Source organism: Ascaphus truei, chromosome 2 (assembly GCF_040206685.1).
Source record: "Ascaphus truei isolate aAscTru1 chromosome 2, aAscTru1.hap1, whole genome shotgun sequence".
Taxonomy (NCBI): domain Eukaryota; kingdom Metazoa; phylum Chordata; class Amphibia; order Anura; family Ascaphidae; genus Ascaphus; species Ascaphus truei.
In genome coordinates this window covers 344,780,154-344,798,291 of record NC_134484.1, presented here as the reverse complement: position 1 = coordinate 344,798,291, position 18,138 = coordinate 344,780,154, and the positions used below count along the sequence as shown (strand labels likewise).

General features: G+C 39.9%; 1 protein-coding gene across 7 annotated transcripts in view; it reads left to right on the top strand.

The window, feature by feature from the left end:
• The window catches only part of MYRIP (myosin VIIA and Rab interacting protein), a 626,131-nt gene that overhangs the window by 247,023 nt on the left and 360,970 nt on the right, over positions 1–18,138 (top strand). For 6 of the 7 annotated variants that reach the window (XM_075586770.1, XM_075586764.1, XM_075586766.1 and 3 more), the window contains exon 3: positions 10,385–10,606. The exons of the other annotated variant lie outside the window; for it this stretch is intronic. In XM_075586770.1, the coding sequence (XP_075442885.1) occupies positions 10,385–10,606 (222 nt within the window). The remainder of the gene's footprint in view (positions 1–10,384; positions 10,607–18,138) is intronic. 7 annotated transcript variants of the gene reach the window in all.

Genomic DNA, 18,138 nt, shown 5'->3' with positions numbered 1-18,138 from the left:
TATTTAACATCCCATTATTATTGGAAGATAACACTATATGACATTAAGCATATGCTAATAAGATATATACAGCAGTTGTTTTGGCATATAATTAGGTTTGAGGATACGCGTTAAGCTCAGGAACATAATGTCCGTTCTTGTTTTAGGTGACGTCATGTTATGAGCCCTGACTTAATGGAGTTTTGTGGCTCCAGCCCTAAGTGCCTTTGAAAAAAAGGGTTGATGTTTCTGAGTTGCAAGAGTTCACAATGCTTAGTATGCAAATGTGATAGTAGTTTCCCTGAAGGATAAATGTTTTCCTGAATAATTACTGTGACAAAACTGCCTTCATTTAACCTACTAAAATGATTTACTTGAAACAAAAAATGTCTAGTGTAATTATGTGAAATTAAAAATATATTTAAAAAAATAAATAATACTTTTGACGTTTGACCTAAAATTCACCTGCAGTTCACCTCCAGTTCATACAGTACATGCTTCAATGTTATTATTTTGTGTGCATATTTTGAACCTATGGGTGGAAAGTAAACGATCATTATTTTTTCAAATGATTAGTTAATTTAAGCGACTAAAGGACGATAAGAACAATCTTTTTTTTTTTCGTACAGAAAGCTGTATATAAAATATTGGTTAGTAACCTGCTCTCCCTCAACTTCCTACAATCTGAATTGATCTAAGATGGCATCTCCCATCTCTTATCACGCTATGGGTCCTCTCTATAAAAAGTTGGATGACAGCTCAACGTCACATACTTCCTGCTCAGTTGTATTGGTCAAATTAGTCTGACTGGGTGTGAGTGTGTTAAGGCTCAAGGCCAGTTTGGGTTATAAAAGACAAAAAACAGCGCAAAACGCAAATGGTGAAGTATATCAAAACATTTTAGTGTAAAAAAAGGGGGTAAATATTCTGCGTACATAAAACTAATAGATCAATCGCATTTACGTGTACAATACACGAGGTTACCACGCTGCTGTCATCAGAATGGGCGACGGATGAGGGTCCCTCTGGTAAGTATTCCTGTGTGATCTCCAGATAACATCTTGGCCTCTCAGGTTAATGGCAGCTTACACAGGACATCCAACTCGGTTGGGAGTCTCTTTGGGAAAACATCTCCTTACTGTCGTCTGTATTCAATCACCATATGTTAATCCTACGCGTTTCGTAGCTAGAAAGTGCTATTTCTTCAGGGATAAATTCAACATCACTACCCAGAGGCACTAAATACACACACAACCTCCCGCATTGGCTAGCCAATCAAAAACCGACAGCCAATCGGGTAAGCCGTGGCTGCACTCCTGTCAGCTTGGACATGTTGATGAATTAAACATATACACACATAGTTTATATTAAACTAAATCTTTAATCGTCTGCAATAAAAAAGACGGAAAAGAAAAGAAGAAATTATATTTAAAACATAGCATTAAAATGTTATCACCAATGAAACAATACTTGTTGAGAGAACTGGGTATAATACAATTGAGCCTATAGAGTTTAATATGGAGCCCAGATATCTAAGTCTTCATTTAACCCTTTAGGAGCCATACTGTCCAATTTGTGAATCCAGAAAGACTCTTGGGCAGAGAGAGTCTTAATTCTATCCCCTTCCATGGAACATGCTGAATGCCTTTAAAGGTCAGACAAGAGGGGTCTTTGTGGTAATGTAATTAAAAATTAAGCGATACGCTATGTTTGTCGAATCCGCTCCTGATGTTTCTAATATGCTCTTGAATACGTATTTTTAGATTGCGTTTGGTCCTACCAACATAGTATAGCCCACAGGCACATTCGAGAAGATATACAGTGAACACAGAGTTACAAGTAATGAAGTCTTCAATAGTGAAGACCTCCTTAGATGTTTTAGAGAATTATTTTTCTATCCGGATGCATAAACCTACAAACAGAACATTTACCACAAACTTGATTTCCCACTGGTTTCGTACCAAGCCATCTGTTATTAGTATTCATACGTTCAGTTTGACCAATGTCACTTGGAGCTAAAGCCTTTTTGAAATTGTTAGCTTTTCTGTAAATTAATCTTGGTTTCTTTACCAAATTAATGCCCAGAATCGGGTCATTACATAAAATGGCCCAGTGCTTAGAAATAATCTTCTCAATATTCTTTTGAACTAAATTAAAGTTGGTAATGAAGGCCACATCTATCTGTTGCGTGTCTTTATTACAGATCCTCCTATCTTTCTTAATTAACATTTCACTCCTATCCATAAGTTGTACTCTTGTGAGTTCTCTCTTCAGATAATCGGGATTATACCCCCTTTCTACAAACCGACCAAGAACTTTATCAGCCTGTTTGTCAAACATCTCGCTATTACTGCAGTTTCTCTTCAATCTCATAAATTAGCCACTTGGAATGTTCCGAATCCAAGAATTTTTGTGGTTACTTGTACCCATCGATAAATTGTTCATGTCTACTTCCTTAAAAATTGTCTCAGTCACCACTCCACCCTCAGAAGAGGATATCAATCTGAGATCTAGAAAATCAACAACTGTATTGTCAGTATGATGGGTGAAGATTAGATTGTAGTTGATAAATGTCATGAATTGATTGACTGATTCAAGGTCCCCATCCCGCACACACAGAATATCATCTATGTAGCGCCGCCACACAATGATATTACTGGTAAATGGATTATTAGCCCAGAGGAATTGATTCTTCCAGTCTCCTACTGTACATACAGGTTTTCGAAGCTAGGGGCAAAACGAGTGCACATTGCTGTTCCGCAAACCTGCATGTAAAAGTTCGAGAGAAACATGAAATAATTATGTTTTAATATAAAACTGATTGATTGAAGAATAAATTCTCTATTGAGGGAATGTAGTGATTGATCTTGTTCCATACAGAGACTCACGGCATCTAAGCCTCTAGCATGGGGAATGTGAGTATAGTGAGTTGCAGTATGTCACACGTCAACCATCTACTGTATAGGTGCTTTTCCATTCAAAATCTTAGAGTGTCAAAACTGCAGTAGAGTCTTTAAGATAAGAGGGTAGTTTCCCTACATAGGATTGAAAGAAAAAAATCGATGTATTGGGATAAGTTAGCAATAAGTGATTGTATCCCTGATACAATCGGTCTTCCTGGGGGATCAACAGTGGATTTATGCATTTGTGGTAAGTGGTAAAATATGGGTATTCTTGGAAAATCAGAGTAAATGAATTAAAATTCTGTATTGGTAATTACAGACAAAGAAACAGCATCCTCCAAGAGTGTTTTGAGTAGACCTAGAAACTTAGTTGCGGGATTTTCCTTCAGTTTCTTATAGAAGGAAGCATCATGTAATAATCTATGTGCTTCCTTTTCATAATCACTGCAATTCTGCAGTACAACCCCTCCACCCTTATCTGCCTGTCTAATGATCAGTTCTTTATTGTCTTTAAGCATTTTAAGGGCCAGGTTTTCTTTTAAACTCAGATTTAGTTTGATTTTTCCCATTTTGAAATCTTGTGCCAGAGTATTAAATTCATTATTGACTATCGTAAAAAATGTGTCTATGTGAAGACCTTTAGATTGAGCCGGGTAGAATTTTGACTGTCTAAAATGCAAAAAAGAGATGGGAGGTGGAGCGCAGAGAAAGAAAATACCAGGGTGAGATAGGGTCAATTTATTGTAACAACAAAACACAGAATTACTTACAATTGGTAAAACAGCAGCATGTAGATACTCCCACAGAAATCTGGTCTGCGTCTATTTGGTTGCCCCCGTCCTGACTACGACACACTGCTTCAGTCACACAGGGTCCCTGACCCGGAACCGGAAGTGTAGCAACCGAGTGATAGGCGGGCTCTCTCAGGTCGTGGCAAAAGCTATAGCAATAGCAACAGCCACTCCAGACTGACGGGGGGGATTTCCCAGCAAATACAGAAATTAGTGAGATTCTACTGTGCTAAAGAATGCACTCCTACCCAGGAGTGCAACATAAAAGTATTCAAACAACCCTCTACACGTTTCGTGCAGTATAGCGCTTCGTCCTGACGAAGCGCTATACGAAAAGCGTAGAGGGTTGTTTGAATACTTTTATGTTGCACTCCTGGGTAGGAGTCCATTCTTTAGCACAGTAGAATCTCCCTATTTTCTGTATTTGCTGGGAAATCCCCCCGTCAGTCTGGAGTGGCTGTTGCTATTGCTATAGCTTTTGCCACGACCTGAGAGAGCCCGCCTATCACTCGGTTGCTACACTTCCGGTTCCGGGTCAGGGACCCTGTGTGACTGAAGCAGTGTGTCGTAGTCAGGACGGGGGCAACCAAATAGACGCAGACCAGATTTCTGTGGGAGTATCTACATGCTGCTGTTTTACCAATTGTAAGTAATTCTGTGTTTTGTTGTTACAATAAATTGACCCTATCTCACCCTGGTATTTTCTTTCTCTGCGCTCCACCTCCCATCTCTTTTTAGCATTTTGGACTGTTATCTGGCCGGCTGATCACCGGAGGGAGAGGGAGCAGCGGGAGAGGAGACCTTCCTGAGGAATTTCCCTGAAGATCCCAGACGAGCGCAATCTCCATCTCCAGGAACTGTGGTAGAATTTTGACTGTGCCTTGTATGGTGTATGTCTAATAGCAGGTCCAATAATTAAATTGGAAACAGTATCTGGTGTACCAAGAACATCTAAAACAACAGGAGCGGATTCCATCTCACATTTAAGAAAATGTCTTGTGAGTGTTATATTGCGTGTGAATTTGTGCAAATCATTAAACAATTGAAAAGAATTTGGTCCACATGACCTTGAAAAAGTTAATCCTCTACCAAGCACGTTAATTTGATTTTGTGTCAGAATAGTGGACGAGAGATTAAAGATCCCCTTTTTTACTGGGGAGATCTTTCTTGATAGTTCTCTCTTCGCTTTGATTCTGGTCCCACCTCTTGTTCCTCGCCTGACAAAGATCTTTTTCTCTGTTTGACCTGAGGGGAGTCCTGAACAGTTTTTGTTACTTTCACTCTCTTCTCTAATGGTGGTGCTAGTCTTGTTTTGACCAGTTCTAAAAAAGAGGGGGATGAACGGCTTGGAGAGTGGGAATAGGTATCATTTCTTGCATTGGAAGATGAACAACTAGAGGAGTGCGCATATGACTCTATTCTCGTGGTAGAGTACTCTTATATTTTTAGGAGGACAAGGCTTAGATCTAAAATTAGGTTTGAAATTAATAATATATTTTTTACCTCTATAATTGGGATTACGGACATGATTATCATACTTTTGATGGAAATGATCCTTCGTAGTAGTATCACTTCTACCATTACTTTTAACATTCTCATGTGACCGATCATTAGACCTATGATTTTGATCATGCGGATTTCTCTGTCTAGAATGAGAGGAACCTGCGCTCTCTCTTGCATTGGGAATATACGCATGACCTACTACAGTACTCTCCCTCTCTCTTCATTCTTAGCCCAGTCTCTCTGTCTATTGTTTTTATAATCACTTTTATTACAGAGAATTTTTTTATGTTTTACTTTTAAAATCTCTTCTTCCTCATATTCAAGTTTCCCCTTGAGTTCATGTTCAATTTCTGAACAGTCATTGCTAATAACCAATGGCTCAAGGGTTTCAATAGTTTCAAGATTATTTTTCTCTAAAATTTTAATCGTACAACGTCTTTCAAATATGATCAACCTCATAAGGTCCATTGAACAAGCATCTAAAACTCTGTTCCATTCTTGCATAAAATGTGTATTGTCTCTACCGAAAGTAGGGCTTTTAAGAATTCTGAGTCCACTAGGGATTCTCTTATAATCAATATAACTCTTTAGAGTTCTTTTTTCAAGCCATAATTTATTTTTGATGAGTAATAATTTTTCTAAAACTTTAAAATGATTCTTAACAGACATCTCCACATTAACATCATCTGGGGCATGCTCAGCCTCCTCTGAAAAAAGGAGCTTGAAATGCCCCTCTCGTTTTGCCCTGCAATTGACCAAACTCCACACCATAATGGTGTAGGGAAAAATATAAGTACACAGATAACTACAATCAAGTGAATTAAAGTTCAGCACAACAGGAGCAAGTGAACAGTGAAAAGGGAATAAAAGTGCGCAGCTATAACTAACTCAAAATGTGATAATGACCAATGTCTACAGTGAATATAACAATATTGTCATACCCTATACCTTAAATGACTGTGCACAAGTGTACAGTATGTTAACCAATGTGGAAAAATATGGAAAAATAGTAAACCACACAAAACCGTGGGGTATCGTAGTACGCGTTTGCAGCTATAATAAAAGAGTGGCTCAGCACCCTCACGAACTAGAGGTTAAAAGTCAAAAAATAAACAATGTGTGTATATGTTCAATTCATCAACATGTCCCAGCTGACAGGAGTGCAGGCACGGCTTACCCGATTGGCTGTCGTTTTTTTATTGGCTAGCCAATGCGGGAGGTTGTGTGTGTATTTAGTGCCTCTGGGTAGTGATGTTGAATTTATCCCTGAAGAAGTAGCACTTTCTAGCTACGAAACGCGTAGGATTAACATATGCTGTATTAGTAGCTCTTCCAAGGTATTTTATCCTTATCTGTATCCATCAATTTGCTATTACCATCCGGAGATACCGCTCGGGTGTCTGTACTGCAAGTCACACACCCCCATGTGACGTAACACGGAAGCGCGGACACTGAGAGGGGAATCGTCACTGCTAGCTGCCGAACACTCTGAGTGTGTTCTTTGGTGTATCGCAATCAATTGTATCCTGCTTTCTCTACCCAAATGGACAAGCACAACGCTATATACGGGCTGTAGAGACTTATTTACATCTACTACACACATAGTGTGTCTGCCACAGCCGAGGATTTTATATCAGCTCCACATATGGTGATTGAATACAGACGACAGTAAGGAGGTGTTTTTCCAACGAGACTCCCAACCGAGTTGGATGTCCTGTGTAAGCTGCCATTAACCTGAGAGGCCAAGACATTATCTGGAGATCACACAGGAGTACTTACCAGAGGGACCCTCATCCGTCGCCCATTCTGATGCTAGCAGTGTGGTAACCTCGTGTATTGTACACGTAAATGCGATTGATCTATCAGTTTTATGTACGCAGTATACTTACCCCCTTTTTTGCACTAAAGTGTTTTGATATACTTCACCATTTGCGTTTTGCGCTGTTTTTTGTCTTTTATCCTCTAGTTCGTGACGGTGCAGAGCCACTCTTTTATTATAGCTGCAAACGCGTACTACGATACCCCACGGTTTTGTATGGTTTACTATTTTTCCATATTTTTCCACATTGGTTAACATACACTTGTGCACAGTAATTTAAGGTATAGGGGATGACAATATTATTATATTCACTGTAGACATTGGTCATTATCACATTTTGAGTTAGTTATAGCTGCGCACTTTTATTCCTTTCTCACAGTTTGGGTTATGTTTGCACTCCACTTATGGTGTTGAAATAAAAAATGATGTCACATGCACAATAAGTGTAGGTATTTCTGAAGGGATCTTTCTGTTAAGTTGAAAGTGTCTAAGATTTAAAATTAGGGAGATAAAAGATAGAAATTATTTAGAAATTTTGGTAGAAATGTTTTACATTTTGCACAGCGCCTGGGCAGTATTTTGCATTACACCAGTGCAATTTATTTCCCAAGTGCAATTTTTACACATTGATGTTAATTTAAAAAAAATTGGTTAACTACAGTACATCTTTCAAAAAACTGTCACTGGTAATAGATGCGTGTTTTTGACGTTTGCTGTTGCTGTCACAGCAAAGTGATATCAGAAGATGAGGAAATGAGTGAAATGTCACACCCAGAAAATGTTGTATTAATTACTTCTGTGTCGTAACAATACACAAATTAGCATGGATTTTCTATGTCACTTATGCTGATATACTTACATACTGTATGTGTTTTGGTATAACTATATGTAATGATACCATACTCCATACTCCATCCAAGAGTATACTGGTTGAATTTGCAGCAAATCCCACGCACTCGACCTAGCTGTTCATATCTCTATGCGTGTGCTGTGTTGCATGCCTAATAAGCAAAAACTATACAAAGCTCAGGTTGGCCGCCTACTCCTTCTGTTCATGGAGGTTTTTTTTAATATCACTGTATATATTCACATGCATTTTTAATATTCTGTTTTAAATAGAACTTTATTCTTTTTCGTCCCTATCCTACATGATCTACATAAGAGGTTGGGCATGAGTTAGTTCACTTACCCTATCAATCACTATCAGTGATCAAGATGAAATATATATCTCCAGGACTTGTATGGTCACTACCTTGTTACCCACAGCGAGTGCATATTGTCGGATTTTTTTGGACCCTCTTTGGGTCTTATTGTAAAAGTGTTCAATATTTTTCAATATTTGCATCCTGTATTGAGTATTCTCCCCCCACCCCCCCACCCCCCTCTTGTTGAAATTGTTGTAATAGATTGAGCGGCATAGGTCATTGCTTTGGTTGCAAAAATATATATCAATGCAAAAAAAAAAAGACATATTCCTCTAGATGAATTAAATCTAGATCAAATAGAAAGAACAGCAATGAAAAAAACCCTAATTCAAACAAAATGGGCAACAAAACTTTTAAAAAATTGGCTTGCAGAAAACAATATAGATGTTTATTTTGAACAACTTCAACCCATACACCTTATTAATGACACACTAAGGCAAAGAAACTGGAAATCAATATAGTATACAAAGCTAGGTATCCTTACATGCATCTATTAACCAGCATATAAATACCCCAGAGGGACTATATAATAATGTTTGGTTTGATATCCCAATTTATTTCTTTTTGGCCAAAGAGGCAGGGAAGGACAAATGGAATTACCCGCAACAGCATTTGTAATACACAAAGATGCAGAAAAAAAATGTGCAACCCTTTCATTTAATGAAAAAACAAAAAATCACAGCAACCCTTTTGAACCTAGTAGAGGAAATTACCGGGGACCAATGTATAAAAACACTGAAAGTCCCTACTGCCCAATACAATCATTAGAAAAATATTTATCTAAAGTACCACAAAATGCACATTTATTTATTTTTTAAACCTAAAGCAATTAGTTTTCAGAACCTATTGACAACTCAAATATGGTACACGAATAGACCAATTGGTCAAAACACATTATCAAATTTAATTAAACAATTAAGTAAAAACGCAGAACTTTCTCATCTCTATACTAACCACTCAATTAGAGCAACAGCCAAACACTGTACAGCAGGACTAGAAGCAAAGGCGATAATGGCTGTCACAGGCCATAGAAATGAAGGATCCTTAAGAAGTTACTGGAAACCAATGAATAAACACAGGGAGAATTGGAGTAACATTTCAGAAAAGGCAAGGACCCAGCAACAATCCAACCTGCCCCTCGAAAAGACAAACTGGCTAGTCTAAGCACACAAATTACAAACAAAGAACCACCTCCATCAACTCTCCTCACTATAGAAAATCAATCCATTTGAATATGTTAACAAATGACCAGTCTTTAAAACATATGTTTTCAAATTGTGTTTTTTATGGAAATGTACAAATGTATTTTAATCTGCAATAAGTGCAGTAAAAGTTCAAGACACAATGTACAATGTTATCTTAATAAAAAAACCAATATAACTATACAAAAGTGTCTATTATTTATGAAAAAACATACAATTAGCCAATAATAGTAATAATCCCCTTAGAACAGTAATTGGCCATGAATGCCCTGTTCTGAGGGAATTATTACTTAAATATAGGATAAGTATCTGTTGTTTAAATTTAGCATACAGTAGGTTGAGCTTTATGGACATATGTCTTTTTTCAACCTCATCTACTATGCAACTAAGTAACTTTTCTTTGTATTATTTGATAGACTTGTATGTCCCTGGGTCTCTATTATCTTTCTGCAAAACTCCCAGTTTATTTTGCTACAAACCATTGCTGTATCTTTTTCTAAGCATATCGAGCTAATCATTTTGCTATGATATAACCACACAGGAAAATCTTTTCTCTCCTAGTGTAAGTAGAGATTGGCGAATTCGTCCAAATCTGTTTCCCGGATTTTCGCTGATGTACTGTAACCCCCAAAATCCATTTTGCGGTGTAAAATCCGTTTCATCAAAAACCACCATTGGATACAACTATGGACGGATTTGTAGAATCCAATCTGCAGATTCAGCAATCCGTTGGCGGATTCTTAACAATTCGTCCCCGGGTTATGGAATCTGCTGGGGACATTGGTAATAATAAAACAAAATCCGCAAAACGCGAATCGCTCTTTTTCAGATCGATCCGCTGAAATCCGCGGACCAAAGGAACCGGCCGACCGGCTGCGGATCCAAATTCGCCTAAACATTTTTGTCCATCTCTAAGTGTAAGGTGAATGAAAAGGGATTTTTGCAGTCCTATGTTGCTGACAATTTCTTTCTCTGGTTTCAGTGAACTAAAGCAGAAGCTGGATGAAGAAGACAACAAATGCTCCATCCTATCAAAGCAACAGAAGTTCAATGAGCACTGCTGCATCCGCTGCTGCTCTCCTTTCACCTTTCTCATCAACTCCAAGAGGCAGTGCTTGGACTGCAAGTTCAACATCTGTAAAAACTGCAGTGCCTATCAGAAGAAAGAAAAGGCGTGGATATGCAATGTCTGTCAGCAAACCAGGTAATCTTGCATGTGAAACATTGTGTTGAATGTAAAACTGCAATACTAGTTGACCGTGAAAACCCGTTGCTAAAGCAATTTAAGGACAAGTTTGAGAAATCCCTTTTTTGTTTAAAGGAGTAACCCACATCTTGCTTAATTATTTTACATACTGTAGGTGGGAAGCGGGTGCCCTCCGGTGCTGAACCATATTCATTTCAACTCTGCTGACACCCTCTTCCCTGAGATACGTACCGGAAAAGTTGCAGCCTGCTACTTCATGCTATCTAAATCCCTGCATCACACGTGCCAATCGGAAGTGGCTTCCTATTGGTCTGTGATAAACTGGAGATTTAGACAGCCATTTTGTTTGCCATTGAGGGGACGGTAGTGGCGGCACATTCTGTATCCGTGAGTATCTGTGAAAGCAGGAGCTGAAATAAATGCGATTTAGCTCCAGACATACTTTGCTTCCCACCGATGTAAAGCAAAAAGGGGAGATGGGGAAAATAAAACGAGCAAGAGGAACTGCTTCTTTAAAGAAATTACAGTGGGCACTGTAATTGTTTTGCTGCTGCAGTAGCTGAACAAAACAACATGTTAAGGTTTCCTTTATACCTAATATTGTCTTCAATAGTACATTTATACATCTTTTGTTCCTGGGTTTTTGTTTTTGTTGCAATGTATGATGGCTCCTGTCTCACTGGCTTTCTCCTGGGTGCTATTGGATTCAGTCTTTGAAACATGCAATGCTACTTTAACATCAAGGAATTTGACCAGGCTTTTCAATTTCAAAGGCCATGGATATAGAAAAAAGATATAGATAATATAGATAGTGCTGCTGCTGCTTTTGTTACAAATGGTGATGAGTTGCCCTATGACTGTTGCCTGTGCAGGATAATGATGGCATAGCACGGGTAGTGGAATAGAGTCAGAAAGCACATTAGCAGTACAGGAGAGTTCACAAACAAATATATAGTCCCCAGCGCTATAAGTCCAAGATACCGTGACCTTAAAGGAAGTCTCTGATCTTTCAAGATGGTAGTTGGGCTTGATAAAGATGTTTCAGATGGGACGGTGTCTTTGATGTAGATGATTACACCTTCTGAAATATAGATGACAGACACACCTGATTGCGCAGCGTATTTCTACAATCAGATCCCTATCTAAGATAATACAGAATCTTACTCACATGAGTTATGTCTGTATGTTCATTGGAGAGAATCTGTGGTGGCTCCCCTTCTCCTCTGTTCCTCTCACGAACCCCCGTGTGGAGACAGCTTACTGGGATCAATCACAGTCCTCAATGACGTCAGGGATAGTTCCGTTGCGACACCCCCACCGACGTGAGATAAGATGGGCACAATATGGTGTAGTATGCAATTAATGGTGCAATGTGGATGATACTCCGCGCTAATGCCGTCCGCAGCTTGCAAATCCTTCCAACACAGCGGGGAGGTATACTGCACACGGACACGCTGTCGACTCGGCGTGTGACGTCAGTGATGCAGGAAACCCTCCTCGTGTCAGGACTACAGGTGCTGCGATGGCTCAATTCACTAGGCTCCTCCTCCCTACGCGTTTCGTGACACGTGGTCACTTCGTCAGGGGATGGTGGAGCCTAGTCGCTGCTACCTTATATGCAAACCCAAATGGAGAGAGACTCCTACTGGGGGTGGAGTTTAAGCTTATCAATTTACCATGGAATGTCTGCTTGGTATTGACCGCGCGACTGGGGTTGTGTCCATGGCAACTCTAAACACAAAATCCCTACTGCATAGATAGTTGCAATGATACGGGTATCACAAATATTAAGAAATAAAAAATTAAAAAATACAAATTACTTGTCATATGTCTAATATTGACACAATTCAAATAATAATATATTGTAATAATAAGACATCCACTAGAATTAATAAAATAATTAAAACACTGAAATCGATGTGGTTCATTTGACATACAAAAATTCCCACTACATTGAATAAAATGATTTAGGAATCCTTCAGAAAGGCTGCAAGATCGAACTCGATGTTAAGTCCTAGGGGGGACAGGGTTTTGAGTGTGTAGATCCAATAACTCTCTCTTTTAGAAACTGTATTGAGCCTGTCCCCCCCACGCCAATTACTTTTTGGATTGTCGATCCCTACACATACTAGACCTTCTGGATTCTGATTGTGGTGTTGCCTGAAATGATTGGAGACACTGTGTGTCTCGAGGCCCCTCCTGATGTTATAAACGTGTTCCGCGAACCTCCGTTTGAGGGGTCTCCCCGTGCGGCCCACATATTGCAGGCCGCACGGGCATTCCAGCAAATAGACACAGAAATTGGTTTTGCAGTTGATGAAAGTTTTTATGTTAAAGCTTTTGCCTGTCACATTAGATTTAAAAGTCTTTGTTTTTATACTGTGCTTGCATCCGATACACTTGGAGCATGTATAGTAGCCCTTGAGATGATTTAGCCACGTTACATGGCGATCTCTCAGGCAATCTATCGGGCAGCTGGGAGATAAGGAAGATTTTAGATTTTTAGCTCTTTTAAACACAATCTTAGGTTTAGTGGGGAGAATGCCCTTAAGGACTGGATCTCTTTGGAGAATGCTCCAATGTTTGTTCAGGGTCTTTGAAATGATTGGGGCTATGCCACTATACTGTGTGATAAAAAACGGAAACTGGGCCCGACCATTATCAACTGTCTGTCCTTTCTCACACAGTAGTGATGCTCTATCTATTCCATTGACCTCTTTGATTGCAAGGTCCAGTTCCTGCTTTTGGTACTCCCGTTCAATAAATTTAGTTCTCAAATCCCCAATTTGCTGGTGATACACAGAGTTTTCTGAACAATTCCTCCTAATTCTAAGTGCTTGCCCCTTAGGGATATTCCGCAACCAGTTGGGGTGATGGTGGCTGGATGCCAATAGATACGTATTGGCATCTACTTCTTTGTGGAAGGTTTTGGTATGGATGATGCCGTTAACTACGTATAGGGAAAGATCGAGAAAATTTATAGAAGTTCTATTCTGACTGAACGTGAACCTGAGATTCCGCGTATTATCATTCAGATACAGCTTAAACTGTTCAAGTTGATCTAGTGACCCCCTCCAGACACACAGCACATCGTCGATGTACCTTTTCCAGAGCACCAGGTTTGCACCGAATGGGTTGGAGGACCTGATATGGTCCTCCTCCCAGATGGACATAAACAAGTTGGCATAACTAGGTGCAAACCTGGTGCCCATGGCCGTGCCGCATGTCTGGAGGAAGAACTTATGGTCATGACTGAAGAAATTATGCGTAAGGATGAATCTGATTCCATCCAGAATGAATTTTTTCAATTTCTCGTCTACTCCAGCGTCCTGTACAGGAGAGTTGCTTCGTAATTAACAAGAGTTTTGTGAAGTTACGGTTCATGTGTAATATGTAAGAAGAGCACCAATGGTGCTCATTCAAATATAATTCATATGTATAAATCCTTGAAAAGAGATAAAACCTGCAACAGGGAGATAAAAGTAAAGTTATCTATCCTGATAAAATGTCAATTCGCTTGTGTTTAAGACAAAAAGCTACTGTATGTAAGACAAAAAGTTATAAAAGAATGGTAGATGTCCTGACCAAAAGTATAGATAAAAAGTGCTACCCCTGTATTGGACTTCCCTGCCCTCTCCCTGTTCTTTCAAGGATGGTATGTCTACACAATTATTTGTATTCATATATTACAGTATATCAGTTACAAAAAGTGTTTCGGAAATATGGGCACAATTGTAAACATCAAAATCAAATCAGCTTTATTGGTATGACCGCAAAACATTTCAGTATTGCCAAAGCATGACTAGGGGTATAATGTTTACACAGTACATGGGATTAGTTGTTGAAGAAGAGCAGGTGAAAAATGTGCATTTGCTTTTTTGTATCTTTGTATGTGAAATACTAACCTTGTATGTTAAATATTTACCTTGTGATGCAAACAAAGAAAATGGAAAAGATGAATCAAAAGTTATAACAATAAAGTATATATAATTCATCATTTGACAAGTTGGCCCACAGTAATTGTGATAATGCATGATATGTATGTCTCTCAGTTGCCATGTGCCATAGTTGTTCACTGCTACTTTTACCCTACTGGCATAATCCTATTTGATAGATGCTATGCCATGTTCAGGAGGAATCTTAACATTTAGGCCCAATGGGATATACAATATGGCTAATAAGAAGTACTGTGACACAAATTATACCTGACATTGGGCTTATTACTTTGTCCCATATTTACACGGAGATACTATGCTAAAAGATCTTCTGCCACTGGAAGACACCTCGTGATCCACAGTGAAGGGGCCATAAGGAGTCTTCCCATGGGAGAAGGATTCTAATGGCACAACATTGCTTAATGGTAGACCTTTGTCTGATTGTGACTTAGGCCCCATTAAATTCATAGAAGACCTTTGGGAAAGGCTTTCAATATGACTGACTTTAAATTGTACTGTGTCACACTTGGCAGCAAAAGAATCAGCTAGAATCATACCAATGTTTTCTATCTCAGAATCAATTATGCATCAGATGTTGCAAGTATATAGACGTTGTTTGCCTCTTCCTTTAAATCCCTTTCTCAACCTGCACGTACATCCCTATTATTTTGAATGCAGTTTCTCAGCTATAACTCTCTTAACAAATACGTTTGTTGTATTTTTACCAGGCACATCCTTTGGGGCCGATGTACTAAGGTCATATTTTTTATTTTGTGCATCAACAATTCAGTGCTAAAATGTAGTACAAACCTTCAGAAAATGTCAGTGTCATGCATGAAGGCTTCATACATTTGACTTACAGTTCCTTGTTTAAAAAGATGTTGACGCATTATATGTACCTGATTGGTACAATTTTAAGTTTAAACAAAAATATGTGTATATTTTATTTATAATGAATATTAGTAAATATCAATTTATAGTGTAATATTATTTCTAATAGTGATACTGTGAAAAAAACTGTTAACCTATACAGTGAAACATTAATTATGTGCTAACACTAAAAACTGACTTTTTAGAGTTTACGCTAAGTTGAACTGGGCAGATGATTTTGAAGCACTTTCAATGGAATAACAGCAGGTTTATTGGGAGCAGAGGGGGTGAGTGAAGGTGGTTCTTGGCCCTTCACTCACCCCCTCTGCCCCCAATAAACATTACAATATGTACTAACCACCAACACAACCCCCTGTACCCCCACATAAAAGCATTTTTTATTTTTAATGCACAGGATTGAAACCAGAGGCCGGTGGGGGTCCTCGGGTGGTCGCCGCGGGTGTCCGGGGGCCCCCTGTCCCTGTGAGTCCGGGGGCCCCCAGTCTCTGTGGGTGTCTGGGGGTCCTCAGGTGTTTCCCGCGGGTGTCCGGGGGCCTCCAGGTGGTCCCCGTGGGTGTCCAGGGGCCCCGCTGCCCTGTGGTACCAATCTTGTTCCGAAAAAATATAAAGTGCAATACATGGATATAAATACACCCCCCAATGAATACAGTATAGTAATGGGCAAAATTACTATTATCCACATATGGATAATAGTGCATTTGCCCATTTAAAATAAAACATCAACCAGCAGCATAAAGTAAATAAAACTTGCACTCATTCCGGCCAGCATGAAGGGCATCCTCATCCTCATCACCGTCCATGTCCTCTGTTGTCAGAAACAATACAATAAAAAATACAATATAATGGCCCCTAACGCCTTAACCACCCTAGCGGTTATTAACTGCTTTAGTAATTATGGGGTTAACCCACCCTCCCACGCAACCCACCAGTTAGACCTAACCACCAACCCAGGCCCACTATAACCACCCTGTACCCATTGATTGGTACAGTGGTATATCATGCCCATATAATATGGGCATAAGCCACTATTGCAATCAATGGGCAACCTAATCAAAAAGCATGAAGGCCACAAATACACAATAATAAAATATATACACAAGCACCTAAACACCCCAACAATAAAAGAACTAAAAAGTCTAATATTAAGCAACATCAATAACATTTATCTACCTCTAAAACAGCACAATAATAAAAAAAATAGCGGTTATTAACCACTATACCACTATAGTAATTAATGGGCGGTGATGAGGACACCCTTCATGCTGGCAGGGGTGAGGGCAAGTTTTATTAACTTTATGCTGCTGGTTGTTATTTTAAATGGGCAAATGCACTATTATCCATATGTGGCTAATAGTAATTTTACCCATTACTGTTCTATATGCATTGGGGGTGGGGCAGGGTGTATTTATATCCATGTATTGCACTTTTTATTTTTTCGGAACAGGATTGGTACCGCAGGCCAGCGGGGACACCCAGACACCGCATGGACCACCCGGAGGTCCACGGACAGCCGCGGGAACCACCCGAGGACCCCCAGACACCCGCGGGGACTACCCGGGGACCCCCATGGGGCCCTCGGACACCCATGAGGACCACCTGGAGGCCCACAGAGACCATCCGAGAACCCCTGTGCATAAAAAATGCTTTTATGTGGGGGAACAGAGGGCGGGTTGTGTATTGGTGGGTAGTAGGTATTGTAATGTTTATTGTAAGTAGAGGGATTGGGTGAAGGGGCTACTTGGCCCAGGATGGGTTATTAGGCCTACCGGCTGGGTCACAGGGGGGTTAACGCCTTCATTACCATAGCGGTTAAATAACGCTATGGTAATTAAGGAGTTAACTCCTCCCACAACCTTCTCGGTAGGCCTAATTACCCACCCTGGGCCAACTACCCCCTTCACTCACACCCTCTGCCCCCAATAAATCTGCTATTGTGCCTTAACCCCTTCATTGCCTTAGTGTATAACCGCTAAGGTAATGAATCTGCTTTAATGTGATTTTTATTATTAGTGTGCAGGAGCAGGGGGTCTCCTGAGCTGTACCGCTTTGATTTCAGCCTCTGGGGACCCCCTGCTTCCCTAGGTACAGGTTCTGGTATGGGGCATTGGGTGCTGGTACCTCCGCCATTTTTAAATTGTCCGTGTCACGTGACCGAGGGATTTAAATACCTGGGCCTGTAACTCGGGAAATCAATGAGGTTCATCTCAGGAGACCCCCTGCTCCTGCACACTATTAGTAAAAATGTCATTAAAGCAGCTTCATTAGATAGAGCATTAGAAGCAGCTTCAGATAGCTGCTACGGTAACACATTTTTAAAAACTTGATTTGTAATGTTAATACTACCGTATTGTAGCAGGGGGTCTCCGGAGCAGAACCTGATTTGATTTGAGGTCCGGGGACCCCTGCTTCCCAAGATACAGGCCCCTTTATTGGGTGCCGGTGTCTCCTATGCATTTAAATTTCACGGTCACGTGACGCGAGACATTTAAATGCATTGGAGATACCGGCACACCATAACGGGACCTGTATCTCGGGAAGCAATTGGTCCCCGGACCTCAAATTAACACGGTTCTGCTTAGGAGACACCTGCTCATCTAGACTAGTATTAACATTTATATTAAAAACTTTTGATCGCTGGCGAGATTTGCGCAGGGAGAGGCGGCTCTCTCTGAGCAGCTCCCTCTGCAGCTGAGAGAAATCGCC